General features: G+C 51.6%; 6 protein-coding genes across 6 annotated transcripts; all 6 read left to right on the top strand.

Annotated features, from left to right (window-relative positions):
- Positions 1-1,668: 1,668 nt before the first annotated feature.
- Positions 1,669-2,892, top strand: HETIRDRAFT_326894 (uncharacterized protein; the record flags this gene model as incomplete). Its single annotated transcript, XM_009552253.1, has 1 exon — positions 1,669-2,892. One exon carries the CDS (start codon positions 1,669-1,671, stop codon positions 2,890-2,892), a length of 1,224 nt encoding a protein of 407 aa, XP_009550548.1.
- Positions 2,893-2,969: 77 nt separating this feature from the next.
- Positions 2,970-3,335, top strand: HETIRDRAFT_52310 (uncharacterized protein; the record flags this gene model as incomplete). Its single annotated transcript, XM_009552198.1, has 1 exon — positions 2,970-3,335. A coding segment is annotated over one exon (366 nt), but the record flags the coding sequence as incomplete, so codon positions are not given.
- Positions 3,336-6,874: 3,539 nt separating this feature from the next.
- HETIRDRAFT_174343 (uncharacterized protein) lies at positions 6,875-8,179 on the top strand (the record flags this gene model as incomplete). Its single annotated transcript, XM_009552252.1, has 1 exon — positions 6,875-8,179. The coding sequence occupies one exon, from the start codon at positions 6,875-6,877 to the stop codon at positions 8,177-8,179; it is 1,305 nt and encodes a 434-aa protein (XP_009550547.1).
- Positions 8,180-12,154: 3,975 nt separating this feature from the next.
- On the top strand, positions 12,155-13,114 carry HETIRDRAFT_327345 (uncharacterized protein; the record flags this gene model as incomplete). Its single annotated transcript, XM_009552251.1, has 1 exon — positions 12,155-13,114. One exon carries the CDS (start codon positions 12,155-12,157, stop codon positions 13,112-13,114), a length of 960 nt encoding a protein of 319 aa, XP_009550546.1.
- A 1,402-nt stretch (positions 13,115-14,516) lies between these two features.
- Positions 14,517-15,605, top strand: HETIRDRAFT_388559 (uncharacterized protein; the record flags this gene model as incomplete). Its single annotated transcript, XM_009552249.1, has 3 exons — positions 14,517-14,574; positions 14,683-15,498; positions 15,586-15,605. Coding segments are annotated over exons 2-3 (555 nt in total), but the record flags the coding sequence as incomplete, so codon positions are not given.
- Positions 14,521-14,802, top strand: HETIRDRAFT_421207 (uncharacterized protein; the record flags this gene model as incomplete). The annotated part of the gene is made up of 2 exons (XM_009552250.1): positions 14,521-14,574; positions 14,683-14,802. 2 exons carry the CDS (start codon positions 14,521-14,523, stop codon positions 14,800-14,802), a joined length of 174 nt encoding a protein of 57 aa, XP_009550545.1.
- Positions 15,606-16,639: the final 1,034 nt, after the last annotated feature.

The following is a 16,639-nucleotide window of genomic DNA, read 5'->3' as shown; positions in this document are numbered from 1 at the left end:
GTATCAACGCTTCCGACACGTCGCACCCCAAGTCGCTTTTTACCTATGGCACGGGATCGCGTCTAGTACGCGCGCCACTTACAGCGTCGGCCAGAAATCCTTCATCAATTTCGCCACTATTAGCGGGCACTTCAACCCGGATGGAGCCCTCCTCCCGGCCAATCAAAATGCTGTCATGGCATGGGTGGCCTGGCTCGGCGGCCGAGTCCAGCCCAAAACCATCAAAGCTTACCTCACGCATCTCCGATCCCTCCATGTCGACACGGACCTTCCTTTCTCGGCAATCGAAGCGCCGGTCGTCCAACGCCTTATTCGGGGCATCAAGAGATACCACGGCGAGGCCGGCCGCAAACCCAAGCAACCAATCACCCTCCCCATCCTTCGCGACATCCTCAACCACATGCCAGATTCCCCTCAGCAACTCCACCTCCGCGCCGCCTGCTGCCTCGCCTACTCCGCCCTGCTCCGTTGCGGAGAATTCACGACACGCGAAGGTACCCGCCGGGGCTTCGGCACCGAAACCGGCCTCACAGTCGGTTCCATCAGATTACTCCCCGATGCTGTTATGATCACATTCTATCGGGCCTACACGGCGGTCTATTCCGATACGATCATCACAAATATCACGCGGCCTCACAGGTTGAGGCGTACACCAAGGTACAGATGTTAACCCTGGTCATCCACTCCCAATGGATCATCCATCATTGGTCGAGTATCACGGGCCTTGTATTAGCGGGCATGGAACGCCGCCTTATAAATTACTCACACGCAGGGCATGAACCTCCTAGTCTCTCCTGGCCGGAAGGAGACCAATGGAGAAGCACAAGAGTAGTCGTTATTGAGAGAGACGACTTAGAGAATACCTACAGATACATATTCGGTATTCTCATGCCCTACTTCCCAAAGTAGTATAAAAGGCCCATAGAATAGGCTGACGATCTTCAGTCTATTCTCTTCGTTCAGTACTGTCTTCCTACAGTACTCCTTCGTTCACTGTGGTCCTCCTACCACAGCACCCTCATCCACTGTAGTCTTCCTACTACAGTCTTCATTGCTATATCGCAATACACTTCTGGCTCCTGTGCTACACGTACAGTCGAGACCACCGTTCCACACATCCTCCACGAGTGACCTAGGGAAGAACCTCCTACTCTTGGGGTTACCGACGAGCAGTCGTAACACTAGAATAGACTCTTCTGCCCCTACCTTGCTCGCACTAGCTTGCTGCCACACTCTCTCTCATAACCTTCCTCGGTGAGGATAATAGACCCCCATCAAGAAAGCGTTACCGCATACACTCTGGAGCAAGACCTAGGCCAGGAATACCCACCCGGCACTAGACTTATCAATAACCAACTCCGTCACAACAATCGCCCTATCCGGCGCGAAGGGGACTTCTGGGTCTACGAAGACAATAACGGAACTGCCCCTCCGAATTACGATAACTGCTCATACCGAAACGGGCGTTATTACTTCACCCTTGAAGACGGAACAGAAGAAGAGGATATTTGGAACGAAACAGAAGCTCAGTGGGAACTAGCCCCACAATACAGGGAACCGGCGCCGGTAATCCCCGAAGACTCGGAGCAAGAGGAAACAACCTCGGAATCAGACTCCGACTCACCAGACCAAACACCGATCAACACCCGAAACAAACCACTCGCCGAAATGTCGGGACAAGCTTCGACTTCTACAAATACCCCTTCCGCGACAGTACAACCCGGAAGAGGAAAAGTCAAACTCCCAGACAATTACACAGGCGACCGCATTGAATCCCAGAAATTCATGCTCCAATGCCTCCTTCTTTTCGCAGCAGAATCCGATCGGTACAAGACCGATCAAGACAAAATATCCCTTGTACTCTCATGCATGAGATACGGCACGGCGGGAGCTTGGGCGGAGAACTTCCTCCTCAAATCAGTAGGAGCAGATCCACCTACCGATCTAGGCACCTGGAAGGACTTTTTAGCCAAGTTCAAATTACAGTTCAGGGAGACGGGCAAGACCGACAAGGCGCGAAGCGCACTTATGGCCTTCTCCCAAGGACGAATGACGGTTGATGAATACTCCAACCAATTCATTCTCATCGCCGCCGATGCCGACATCTCCGATAAAGAGCAAGTCCCTTACTTCCAACGCAGGTTAGACCCGCGCGTCATGGACAAAATATACGACAAGGAAGTCCAGCCAAAGGATACCATTCAGGACTGGATCAATACAGCCTGCGAAATAGATGGACGGCTGCGAGCCAGAACAGCTCAAAAAGCCATCCTCGCCAACTCCACCTCCTTTCGAAGCGATTATCTAAATCGTTTTCATAACCAAATCTCTCCCCGCTACAATTCCACAAACGCCCCTCGTAGAATGAACAACCAAGTCGTTGACATGGACATTGACGCGACACGCAAGCGCAATGCCCATAGCCAAAAACGGAAATATGACGGCAAGCCTCCAAGCACCTGTTACCATTGCGGAAAAACAGGACACTGGAATACTGACTGCCCGTCACGATGCAGAGGCGTTCAACCGACTCGAGGAAACTCGAAGAGACGTATGGGTACGACAGGGAGAAGAAGCCGCGCGGTTGATTTGGAAGGAGAAGACGACGCACCCGCTATGGGAAACCAAGCGGGAATATATCGAGGAATGGAGACAGAGGATGTCCCTCGCAACGACCAGCGGGTACCACAACCTGGTCCTTCGATGGAACGTCCTCACTCTACCTCATCCGGACGACCCCAAACGAACCATGGGCAACGCGCTATGTTACCTAACGGACGACAGAGAGACGGAAGCGTCAGTCATTCTGCTCGAATCGGAGCAGTGCTCGGAGAACTAGGGGAAGATGAAGCAAGAGAAGTGATCTTGGGACACGCGGAGCATTTTTCCTGACCTCTCCCTCACCAGCAAAGGAGAGAGGTCAAGGACGACCCGAGTTTGATGCCCGCACTTGTATTCGTATCGGAGCAATGAACGACCGTATCATCACCCCCATACGCCTGAATGTGAAAGTATCAAACAGGAGTCAAAACGCTGGAGCAAAGGCAACCATCGACTCGGCATGCGAAGGGGTTATAGTAAACGAAACTTGGGTCAAAAGACATCGTTTCCCCACCTACACACTCAACAACCCCATTCGCGTCCGGAATGTCGATGACACCATCAATAAAGCAGGTCTCATCCGATCCGCCTTGGATGTGAACCTCACCATTTGGGACATTAACGGACGAACGCATACTGAGCGCGTCCAGATGTTTATCTCCAATCTAGGGAAAGACGACCTTATCCTAGGAACAGATTGGCTGAAATACCATGATCCCTCCATCGAGTGGAGGCGACGTGAAGTGCACTTTGATCGGTGCCCCCAGAAATGCCAGCAACCACATGGGTTCACTAGGGCAAGGGAAGAACCGCCATATAGCAGGCGGTTATCAGACGTGGAACCACGGCACAAACCACGCATTAACGAGCGCGAAAAACAGCGCCTAGAACACCTCCGAAGGTTATCGGAGGATGTAGGACTCCGCGATCACAGCGGAACGTTTGGTGACCGACTACGAGCATACCTCAAAAGGAAATGGCTCCTAAAGGACATAAGGAAATACGCAGAAGAGAAACGAAAGGCTCAAGACAAGCCATCTCTTTCACCAAACGAGGGAGAACCTGATCTCCCAGACAAACCCTCAGGAAAACAGGCCACCCGGGACCCAGTTATTCGGAAACTGGCCCCCGAACCGTCAGGATTTGCCAGCTTCGACCAAGACCTGGAAGACGAAATCATCATCACCAATCTAAAGGAAAGAGTTCCCAAGGCGCATCACGAATTTTTGGACATCTTTAGCGAACGAAAGTCACAGCGACTCCCAGAACACACTTACTGGGATCATGCCATTGACTTGAAACCAACCTTCAAACCTCAAATGCCCAAAATCTACGCCCTGAGCCCAGAAAAACACGACGAATTAGGAAAATTCATCAAGGAACATCTGGAAAGAGGAACTATCCATCGATCCACCTCGCAAACAGCAGCCCCATTTTTCTTTATAGGAAAAAAGGATGGAAAACTACGCCCGGTACAGGACTATCGCCACTTGAATTCGCACACCATCCCGAATGTGTGCCCCCTTCCACTAATCCAAGAACTACTGGACGTGATAAAAGGGGCCATCATTTTTAGCAAATTGGATGTGCGATGGGGATACAACAATATACGCATCAAAGAGGGAGATGAGTGGAAGGCGAGCTTCATCACTCCGTTAGGTTCTTACGAACCTACGGTGATGTTCTTCGGCCTAACCAACTCACCAGCCACCTTCCAAGCTATGATGAACATGATCTTCAGGGAGCTCATCACAGCCCGGAAGATAACCGTATATATGGACGACATCCTCGTTTTCTCCAAAAACATGGCGGAACACGTTAAAATCCTAAACCAAGTTTTCCAAATCCTACGCGACAACGATCTATACTTGAAACCCGAAAAATGTGAGTTTTACAAGGAAAAGCTCCAATATCTGGGATATACAATTTCAAAAGACCATGTCGCCATGGAGGACTCAAAGGTGGACGCAATAAAAGATTGGCCAACCCCACGCACAGTCCGCGACATTCGCTCCTTCCTGGGCCTAGGAAATTTTTACAGGCGTTTCATTGACAAGTTCTCACTCATCGCGCGCCCCCTACATGACCTTACCAAAAAGGACGAGAAATGGAACTGGACTGCAAAATGCCAAGAGGCTTTCGAACGGTTAAAGAAAGCTTTTATCAGTAAACCCGTCTTGAACTATCCAGATCCCATGCACCCATATCGATTAGTAACGGACGCATCACTAATCGCCTATGGAGCCACCCTCCTACAAGAAGGAAAAGATGGCGACTGGCACCCAGTCGCTTTCCTCTCTGGATCGTTTTCACCAGCAGAGCGGAATTACGATGTTCACGACCGGGAACTCTTGGCTATAATAAAAGCATTGGAACACTGGAATCACTACCTCGAAGGCGCGCGACACCCCTTCGAGATTTGGACAGATCATAAAAACCTGGAACATTTCCAAACGGCGCGAGACCTATCACGACGACACGCCCGTTGGAGCCTTTATTTGAGCAGATTCGACTTTACACTCAGCTATAAAGCAGGATCAACAAATCACTCCGATGCTCTGTCCAGGCGTCCAGATCTAAGTGAGGGGGTAGAATCTGACAACAAATCTCAAATTTTACTCCCGGCCAAGCTTTTCAACAAATCCGACGAAACATTGGTAAAACCACCCCCGACACGACATATAAAGTCCACGGAAATCGCCTCCTCAAACCTCATTTCCCTCATCCGACACTCGAAATCGGAACATGATGCCTTAACGAGAGTAGCCCTCGCAAAGCTCTTATGAGTAGGACCACAAGGGATGAGAGGATTACTGGGACATTGGACATATGAAGACGGAATCACCAGACGCAACGGCCACATATGCGTCCCCAAAGACAACGTCATCCGAAGACTCATCGTCAAAACACATCACGACGCACCCGCGGTAGGACACCCGGGTAGAGCAAAAACATTGGAAATGGTGCAACGACACTACTGGTGGCAAAACATGACTAAATTCGTCCACGAATATGTGGATGGATGTGCCATATGCCAGTCTACGAAGAATTTGACACACAAGACACACCCACCTATCCACCCTCTGGAAACCACCAACGTTCCTTGGCGATTCATCTCGACAGATTTCGTCACGGACCTACCCGAAAGCAAAGGTTTCGACTCAATTAACGTGGTAGTGGATCAAGGTCTGTCAAAAGGCATAGTCATCACCCCATGCAAGAAAACGATCACGGCAGAAGAAACAACCGTGCTTTTCCAAAACAACGTTTTCAATCGACATGGACTGCCGACCAAAATAGTGTCCGATCGGGGCCCTCAATTTGCGGCCAAATTCACCCGAGAACTCTGGAAACGGCTAGGAATCACCGCCGCTCTCAGCACGGCGTATCATCCCCAAACAGATGGAGAGACGGAACGGGTAAACTAGGAGATCGAGCAATTCCTGAGAACGTTCTGCAACTACCATCAGGACAATTGGGTAGACCTTTTGCCGTTCGCCGAATTCTCACACAACACACGGAAACACTCGGCCACCGGGAAATCCCCTTTCGAAGTGCTATACGGTTTCAACCCCCCCTATTCAGCTGACACGGCGCTGGAGACAAAAGTACCTGCGGTAGCTGAACGCATTAGGACGATCACAGAAGTTCAGGAAGAAGCCGCTGCTAGCTTACAAATAGCCAGCAATTACGCCAAAGACCGGGATCTTCACAGGAAACTTCCCCAATGGGAGGAAGGAGACCAAGTATGGTTAGAAGGAACCCATATTCGGACAACCCATCCTAAGTTCAAGCTCGCCCCTAGGCGATATGGCCCCTTCAAGATACTGGGAAAAGTAGGAACCCTGGCGTACAAGCTCCAAATTCCTCCGCAGTGGAAAATCCACCCGGTGTTCCACGCCGCCGTGCTCACCAAATATAGAGAAACCGAAGCCCACGGAGAAAACTTCGCGCGACCAATACCGGAGGTATTGAACGATGAAGAACATTACGAAGTAGAAATGATCGTGGATTCAAAACGGCAAGGACGGGGAACCAAATACTTGGTCAAATGGATGGGATATCCCGAAGCAGACAACACCTGGGAGCCCTACACTCTCCTAAAGGGAACAGCGGAAGAAGCCATGAAAGATTTCCATGACCAATACCCAGACAAACCCCGTCCGGGAACAGCCTGAGAGGAGGGACGAAAGATTATAAAAGGAGTGACAAGAGGACTCCAACAAGAACATCTTCTCACCTTCTTCCCTCTCAAACACATCCCCCATTTCGAATGCTCCTCCACGACGACCACGATGCTTCGTCTCCATCCAGAAACTCCTCCCCCGATGTCGTCCTTATGGTCGCCAATCCAGATGTCGAACGAGTGGAAAGAGGAACAAGTCCTCACCGACCAGATGCTGGACGAATTGATAGAGGAACAAGTCCTCAACAACCAGGATCTACCGGCGTCCTCCTCACCCCTCATCTCAACAACTTCTCCGACGACGACGCCGAAGACTATGCCAAGTTCAAAGAAAGGGAAAGAACCCGAAGACCCTCACCGGAGAGGGCCTCACGAGATGCACCACGGCATGAGAACCCTGATGACCGAAACCAGTCGAGCCTTGGCCAATTACCAGTGGGAGTTCCACCTCCTAGTGAAGGCACGCCAAATAGTGGAGTTGCAGGTCCCTCGGGATTTCGAGCAAGAACGACAGCTCAACTCCCAAGCCATGGAGAAGCTGAACCAATACCAGTTCTATCAGAAACTGCACTTCCGCCAGTACCAACTAGTGGACCGATTCCCAGCTCCATGGGAGGACCTACCCCTCGTACAGATCCTCACGCCGGAGAACTGGAGCGACACGCGGACGCGCTCCTCCAGCGGAACACCATCTCCACGGTAATACAAATGGCCACAGCCATGGCCCTCCAAAGACTCGCTAACTTCTCGGCAGGACAACCCGGGAATGAACATAGCGACGTACCTCGACGACTGGCTAGTGCCAGTCTCCAGATTAGAACGCTCGCCCTCCAAACCGACCCGGACACAGCCTCCTGGTACACCCACAATAACGGGCGACCCCGAGCCCTCCTCATCCACCCTGACGAGTTCTCCCAATACGTCAACCGAGAGCTCCTTCCAGCTCTCCTCTTCGGAGGAGAACTGGGAAACGTCCAGCCAAGCAGAACCGACCCTTTCCGAGTTGTCACTTGGAACGTACCACGTCCCGGAGAACATCCCACGCCTGTACCAAATCCAAGGAGGATTCCGCGTACGATCGTGGAGCGCCCTCCACCGAGACAACGAGAGGTTCCTACAGCGCATAGCCATACCGCGACTCCCCCCTCTCACCGGATACGAGGTTTTCCCCTATCCCAAGGAAATACCGACGAGGAGGAACCGCCCGTCTATCGAAGAAATGAGGGAAGGCGGAGTCGGGGAAGCCAGGCAACCCTCGAACGCGGAACAACTGCTGGCCGGAGTGTTCGACACCGGCCTAGATCGCCTCCTCCTAGTGCTCGATTTCATACGAACGAAAGAGAGGATAACCGAAGTAGCCGCAGAACTCGCCGCATTGATTCGGAGGCTTGAAGAAATAGCTCTTGGACTAGATCCGAGCTCGATGCATGGGATGCTCTAGACGATCCGGGAAATTACGACGAGGCGGACCCCTACTACCGACCTGACGAAGGGGGCGGGGATTATCAAGGACCTTTTGATTATTAAACGGACTAATAACAGGGCATAGGAAGAAGAAAGGGGGTAAGGAAGTTGAGGAACTCCTTCCCCCGACACGACGTCACATCCGAAACGATGTAAAACTACAATCGTCCGCAACGACGTAAAACTAAGATCGTCCCTCAAGACGTTAAACTGTACGACCTCGTCCGAAAGAGACGTTAAACTACCGCGCGTCCGGAATGACGTCTAAACTATCGGACCTGCATGTCTTAAAACTGTGAAAAGATAAGAAGGCAGGGGAAGTACCTGACCATTAGTCCTAGGTTCAAATGATGGTACGAATCAAGGACAACAGCGGGCATAATTCCACGTACGACCTACGGCGGAACCTTTCACATCCTCGCTGTCAAGGAGTTAATCTGACAGATGCATCGAGCGTCCCATTTGGATCCTCAGTTTTACAGGGTTTTTTCCGCATTAGGGAACCCTCTACATGACATATACTCTACTCGTAGGTGTCGACAAGCAGGCCCTTCGCCTTGGTACAGCGAAGTGCCCATACATAACCGGTTGCAAGTCCGAGTCAAGAAATTATGATGCATAACTCGTATCGTGAACCCTCACAGTCAAGGTCTGACTGGTGTTTTGGGACGTCCCACTTTGGATCTCCCGTTTTACAGGATCGTTTCCGCATTAGGGGATCCTACAGCTGGCGCATGAGATGATGTAGAGAGCGGGCCGCCTCTACCTCACAAGTCTTCCTAATGATGCGAGGCCACAAATCACATCCGGAACGATGTAAAACTACCAAAGGCTTGGTCCGCAATGACTATAAACTACTAGGGTCCGCAATGACGTTAAACTAGTCTTCGTCCGAAATGACGGAAAACTACCCTCGTCCGAAATGACGGAAAACTATCCCCGTCCGAGATGACGTTAAACTACCATTGACCAAAGGAGCGTGGTTGCATTCTGGCGAAGCGCGGAAGGACTCGCGTCACAGAACCCTGCCTATAAAAGGTCGAAGCGCTTCCGATATTCACTCGCTTTTCGGTAAAAGAATATCGGGTCGTCTTGGTTCAAATCCAAGCGAGGGGTCTGGGGACATGGAAGAGCAAGCATCTCTTCATGGAGCGCTCAGTCTAGTCCTGGAGTCGAAGTACAAGAAATTCCGCTCCAAGACCTAGTCAGGAGGCAACTAGGACACGTGCCTCGAGTCGAAAATCTAGTAGGAAGGGACTAGATCACGCGACTCTCATCTGGCCCACATAGCGGAAGAACGACAAGAGCGGGCCACTCATCCGAAGTCTATTCCGCCGTCACTCGTCCGCAACGACGGTAAACTACGATGCGTCCGGGATGACGTTAAACTAAGCATTGTTTTTCCACAATATTTGTGGCGAAACAGCGTCCGCGATGACGCTAAACTATTGTCCCTTTCCACATAGGGATTGTTCGAGGCCAATGGCATCGACGTCCGCAATGACGGTAAACTACGGGCATCCGCAACGATGTAAAACTACCGTCCCTTCGTTCTAGGGATTGTGCGTGGCGATCTTGACAAGATACCGCGCGTCCGAAACGACGTTAAACTAGTGCCCCTGAACCTAGGGGTTGTCATTGACGTCCAATCCCCTGGACACCAATGCGTCCGCAATGACGTTAAACTACTTGCTCCCGATCGCATGGGAGTTGTGATTCATCACTCTGGTGCTGAATCGTCCGCAATGACACAAAACTATTTGCTCCTTACCGCATAGGAGTTGTGGATTGACCGCCATGGTGTCAATCGGTCCGCAATGACATTAAACTACGTGCTCCTTACCGAATAGGAGTTGTGGTTGTTGACCAAGACCATGGTCATCAACCGTCCGAGATGACGTTAAACTACTCGTCCCTTTTAGTATAGGGATCATCGGTCGACATCATTCTTGACGAGAATATGTCGACAATGTCCGAAATGACATTAAACTACCCTCATCCTCGGAGGAAAAGCCTATCGTGACTCGAGGGACATAGTCAGACGATAGCCCGCCTAATGCACGGCGTTAAACTGCAGGTCCGCCTACCTCACGGTGTTAAACTGAGCGGTCTCATAACCTTGAGGCGTTACAAGTTATCCGGTTTGATATAGTATAAACCGTCCATCATGCCTCAGTGGAATCTGGAGCGGGTAAAGTCTGGTCTATGGCCCTATGCACACAACCGATGGAAATTCCGGCGTGCAGAAACATCTTTCCCCACAGATACTCCATGTTGATGATGAAGCGCATCCGAAACGATGTAAAACTACTGACGTCCGCAAAGACGTTAAACTACGGATCGTCCGAAACGACGATAAACTACGGACCGTCCCGCATGACGTTTAAAACTGCCAGTCGTGGATATATCTCGCAACCCGACTAATATATCAGCTGTGGTCTTGATGTCTACTCGTGTAAGCGAACGGACAGACTTGGGAAAGGAGTCAGACTCTTCCTTATTCCTCGCTGCACCCTTCAAGTCTAATTCTCTTCACATCCTTGCCTCGAACCCAACACTACACGTGGTATTCCCCACCATAGGCCCACATTTGTGAAAAACAAACTCTGGACGCCGTAAACTGCCTCACCGGAGATGAGTCCACCGTATGGGGACAATACTGCTTGGGATTTGGCTGCAACCTCACCGGAGATGAGCTCACCGTATGGGAGCGATACTGCTTGGGGCGTCATGACTGGTAGCCTGGAGAAGTAGGCCTAAGCCTTCGTAAAGCGATCAACCTACTTGTCCATGGGCGCTGTTATGATCACATTCTATCGGGCCTACACGGCGGTCTATTCCGATACGATCATCACAAATATCACGCGGCCTCACAGGTTGAGGCGTACACCAAGGTACAGATGTTAACCCTGGTCATCCACTCCCAATGGATCATCCCTCATTGGTCGAGTATCACGGGCCTTGTATTAGCAGGCATGGAACGCCGCCTTATAAATTACTCACACGCAGGGCATGAACCTCCTAGTCTCTCCTGGCCGGAAGGAGACCAACGGAGAAGCACAAGAGTAGTCGTTATTGAGAGAGACGACTTAGAGAATACCTACAGATACATATTCGATATTCTCACGCCCTACTTCCCAAAGTAGTATAAAAGGCCCATAGAATAGGCTGACGATCTTCAGTCTATTCTCTTCGTTCAGTACTGTCTTCCTACAGTACCCTTCGTTCACTGCGGTCTTCCTACCGCAGCACCCTCATCCACTGTAGTCTTCCTACTACAGTCTTCATTGCTATATCGCAATACACTTCTGGCTCCTGTGCTACACGTACAGTCGAGACCACCGTTCCACACATCCTCCACGAGTGACCTAGGGAAGAACCTCCTACTCTTGGGGTTACCGACGAGCAGTCGTAACACTAGAATAGACTCTTCTGCCCCTACCTTGCTCGCACTAGCTTGCTGCCACACTCTCTCTCATAACCTTGCTCAGTGGGGACATAGACCCCCATCGAGAAAGCGTTACCGCATACACTCTGGAGCAAGACCTAGGCCAGGAATACCCACCCGGCACTAGACTTATCAATAACCAACTCCGTCACAACAATCGCCCTATCCGGCGCGAAGGGGACTTCTGGGTCTACGAAGACAATAACGGAACTGCCCCTCCGAATTACGATAACTGCTCATACCGAAACGGGCGTTATTACTTCACCCTTGAAGACGGAACAGAAGAAGAGGATATTTGGAACGAAACAGAAGCTCAGTGGGAACTAGCCCCACAATACAGGGAACCGGCGCCGGTAATCCCCGAAGACTCGGAGCAAGAGGAAACAACCTCGGAATCAGACTCCGACTCACCAGACCAAACACCGATCAACACCCGAAACGAACCGCTCGCCAACATGTCGGGACAAGCTTCGACTTCTACAGACCCCCCTTCCGCGACAGTACAACCCGGAAGAGGGAAGGTCAAACTCCTAGACAACTATACAGGCAACCGCATTGAATCCCAGAAATTCATGCTCCAATGCCTCCTTCTTTTCGCAGCAGAATCCGATCGGTACAAGACCGATCAAGACAAGATATCCTTGGTACTCTCATGCATGAGATATGGCACGGCAGGAGCTTGGGCCGAGAACTTCCTCCTCAAATCAGTAGGAGCGGACCCTCCCACTGATCTAGGAACCTGGAGGGACTTTTTAACAAAGTTCAAGCTCCAATTTAGGGAAACGGGCAAGACAGACAAAGCGCGAAGCGCCCTCATGGCCTTCTCCCAAGGACGAATGACGGTTGACGAATACTCCAACCAATTCATTCTCATCGCCACCGATGCCGACATCTCCGACAAGGAACAAGTCCCTTACTTCCAACGCGGGTTAGACCCGCGTGTCATGGACAAAATATATGACAAAGAAGTTCAACCAAAGGACACCATCCAAGATTGGATTAACACAGCCTGCGAAATAGACGGACGACTCAGAGCCAGATCCGCTCAAAAAGCCATCCTTGCCAACTCCACCTCCTTTCGCAGCGATTACCTGAATCGTTTCCACACCCAACCAGCCGTCCGTTATAACTCCACAACTGCCCCTCGCAGAATGAACAACCAGGTGGTTGACATGGACATTGATACTACCAGGAAGCGTAACGCCGAAAGTCAAAAGAGAAAATTTGACGGCAAGCAAACCACCTCCTGTTCTAACTGCGGAAAGCCAGGGCACGCTAGTGCTAACTGTTGGTCGCCACGTAGAGGCGTTCGCCCAGTTCGAGGAAACTCGAAAAGACGCCTGGGTACGACAGGGAGAGGAAACCGCGCGGTTGATTTGGAAGGAGAAGACGACGCACCTGCTATTCTAACCTGAAAAGCTAGAAGGTTCAGGGTAGGACAGGGGTATGGCAGGGCTAAAGAGGCCATTAAGAGGTGAAGAAGCCACCCATGCCAATATACATGGCTGACATGACGAGCCTGTCCGCGGCTGGAGAGGCTCGTCATGTCAGCCGTGTATTGGCAGGGCTGAGTCCTGATATGTGGCTGACATGACGAGCCTCACTGCGGCTGGAGAGGCTCGTCATGTCAGCCGCGTATTGACAGGGATGAGTCCCGATACGCGGCTGACATGATGAGCCTTGCTGCGGCTGGAGAGGCTTGTCATGTCAGCCGCGTATTAGCTTGGCTGAGTCTTGATACGCGGCTGACATGACGAGCCTCGCTGTGGCTGGAGAGGCTCGTCATGTCAGGCGCGTATCAGCTTGGCTGAGTCTTGATACGCGGCTGACATGACGAGCCTCGCTGTGGCTAGTAGTATTACCGACACTTTTGAGTCCACCGATATCCGAAACTACTGTGTTGCCAATTAAATGTAAGTATAAATATCAAAAAATCCTTTCTGTAATTTTCATACCCTGCTCCAACTTTGAGGCCCAGAAGCAGTGAGATTGAATCAGGGGTTCAATAGATATGGATTTAAACAGTCTACCCCCTAAAACCAGACTGTGTGAAGCACAGTCTGGGTTTTGGGAACCAAATCTGAAGTTGCACACAGTTCTGTCTGATTCAATAGGCTTAAAATGTATTTGTCATGGTACCCTAATATTTTCATTAGTAGACATGGAGTACTGAAGATGTTATAGGCAGAATACAGAATTGAGGGAAAACCTCAAAAAACCGAGTCTCCAGTCCACGATTTTCCTTTTATTTCCATTACAAAACTAATAAAATGCTCCTACATACACTACCTTTCAGATTATACCCTAATTTTATTATTTGGATGAGGGGATCGAGAGATATGTAATTGTTTGTGATGTTGAGGGTATTCTGCAACCGGGAGACACAGTTTAGTCAGCATCGGGAAAGGGCGGCACACAGTCGGGAGATTGCGGGCGCACAGTCGTCACACTGTTGTCACACTGTGCACAGTCTCTCTGTTGCGCCACACAGTCCGGCCGAGACCGCACACAGTCCGGATTTTGGCGCTGGTTCAGCGCCACACAGTCCGGATTCTCGGTGACAGTCCGAGATTTGGCGGTGAATCTGTGCCACACAGTCCGGCCGTGCCGCACACAGTCCGTTGATTGTCGCGCCACACAGTCCGACTGTGTCGGCACACAGTCCGACTGTGTCGGCACACAGTCCGACTGTGTCGGAACACAGTCGGAGTTTTCCCTCCGACTGTGTCGGCACACAGTGCCCTCCAACGTCTCGTGATCAAGCACGCCGCCACGTCGCGTCGCGTCGATCCTCCCGGCACATTTGAACATCGAGCACAACATGCTTCCTCGGCCGAGGTCTCTTTGCTCTCTCAGGACATTTTGGATTTCATTAGTGAGCTTTTTCTTCTTCTGAACCCTTCCTCTGCATGCTCTCGACGACGCCAGCAGACAACAGATGCTCAGAGAAAGTGCGCACTGCTGATAGCGTTTTTTCTTACAGTTTGCAGCTGCAATACTCCGGGCACCCACTCCACGCTCTTTCCACACCCTCTTCCATCTCCACGGCTTTCTCTTTTCTCATCAACATCCACGACATCCGTGTCAGTGCCATTCTCTTTAAACGACTGCTCTGCGCCCATCCTGTCTCACGGCGCATGGAGCAAAGCGACTATCTTATCATGCGAGGTTGAGCACGTTGAAGAGAAGAACAAGGAGCAGATGGTGATAGAGGCAGAGGAGGGACAGCGGCTGTCGAGAGACGAGGGTGGAGCGACGGGACGATGGTGACGGACACACGCTCATCGAGCAGGCAGAGCGGTACGACGGTACGTACCTCCTGTTATCGTCCTTTCCGCCTGCCCCTCCCTCGACATCCACGCCTCGAACCCCCACGCATTCGTCTTCTCAGCCCCCTGGCTCCTCCTCGCATGTGTGGACCAACTACTCCTCCCATCCGCCCGCCCCTCCCTCGACTTGCGTACCCTCGACTGTTCGCACTCCCGCCCTCGATGCCACGCACTCCCGCCACCCAGTGCGCTCAACCGCCACCTGTTGCACCACGACAAGAGGCCCAAATTCGCCTCTCGCGCGCTCCCACACCTCCGCGCTTATACCCTTCGCCTTCCCAGTCCTCCACCACGCTTAGCCCTGTGGACCATCCCACTTCTCCATCCACCCACGACTCGCTTGAAACAATGCCGGATCAGCTCAATGTCGACACTTGGTTGCAGGACAAAGCAGGACGAGAATTGGCGGCGCGCTGTCCAGGGCGCCCAGTCGCTCCACGCGGCGTAAAAGTGCCGGTGGACAAGTCATGTTGCAGAAACGGCCGCGTGCTGTCTGCGGCAGCCAGGCTCCCCACAGCCCAAATTCGCCGAAGGTGAATTTGGGCTTGGTGGGGAGCCTGGCTGCCGCAGACAGCACGCGGCCGCCGCCTTCGCCGGCCTCATTTCCTTCTTTCCTCCTCTCCCTCTCCTCCTCTCTCGTGCTCTTGATGCTGACATTTGACATCACGAACAGCCTTCTCGGCAGAACGTTGTCGGACACATGACGCTAGAGGGCCTCAAGCGAGCTAGTCGAGTGTACGATGGCAGCAGAACACGCGCTCTTACTGTTCCAGCAGTCTCAAGAGTACAGTCGCGCAACATGCCCAGGCTTGCAGCCTCATTCTCCCCTTGTATCTTCTATTTGTCGGCCAATAGCATATGCATGTAGTCCGCGCGACTCGTTCCATGTACTTTGCGTGCATATACACCTCCCTCGAAGCTACTTTCTTAGGTGCTCCTCTGTAGCTACAGCCTGTATTATTTTTCTTGTTGTATTTAGATTTATATTTTGAACTCAGGCCCGTTCACCCACACGATTTGTGGGCGAAATTTTTCGCCCGAAGTGGAAGGAGCACCACTCTACCTCGATCGTAATGAACAGCTCTCAATCCAACTCTTCGGTCTATGCTCGTCTCTCAGTACCTCTTCCGTCTCCGCAATCCCTCGTCCACACCCTGTCCGTGCCAATGTCGACATCCTCTGCTAGCCTGCAAGCCAGAGACTTCTCGACAGGCCATCAGCCACATCCTCTTCTTCTACGGGACGATCGGTTGCAAAACCAGCGCAGATGCTGGTCCAGATCTCGACTGCGCCGACTACCATCTGATTTCGTTGCTTCAGCCAGGATCTTAGGAGCCAACTTAGCCAGGAACGCGATAGTGTTAGGCATCTGACACTGAAGAAAGAGATTGAGGTCAAAGAACTGCAGCCGCGCGTTGATTAGCAGGTGCATGTCGCTATCACTTGGTTCCCATCCCGTTTCCCTGTGTCCTCACTCATCGGTGCGCACCAAATTATAGGCGTAGGAATTATCGCATACCCACGAGTCGTTGATCGGCACTCAAATGAGCGAACCGCATCTTGAGGAATGCGTCGCAGAACTTTCACGCCAGCTCCAGGGCAACGAGGAGA

Source organism: Heterobasidion irregulare (genome assembly GCF_000320585.1).
Source record: "Heterobasidion irregulare TC 32-1 unplaced genomic scaffold scaffold_10, whole genome shotgun sequence".
Lineage (NCBI taxonomy): Eukaryota > Fungi > Basidiomycota > Agaricomycetes > Russulales > Bondarzewiaceae > Heterobasidion > Heterobasidion irregulare.
The sequence above is the reverse complement of the archived record's forward strand: the minus strand, read 5'-3'. Positions and strand labels throughout refer to the sequence as shown.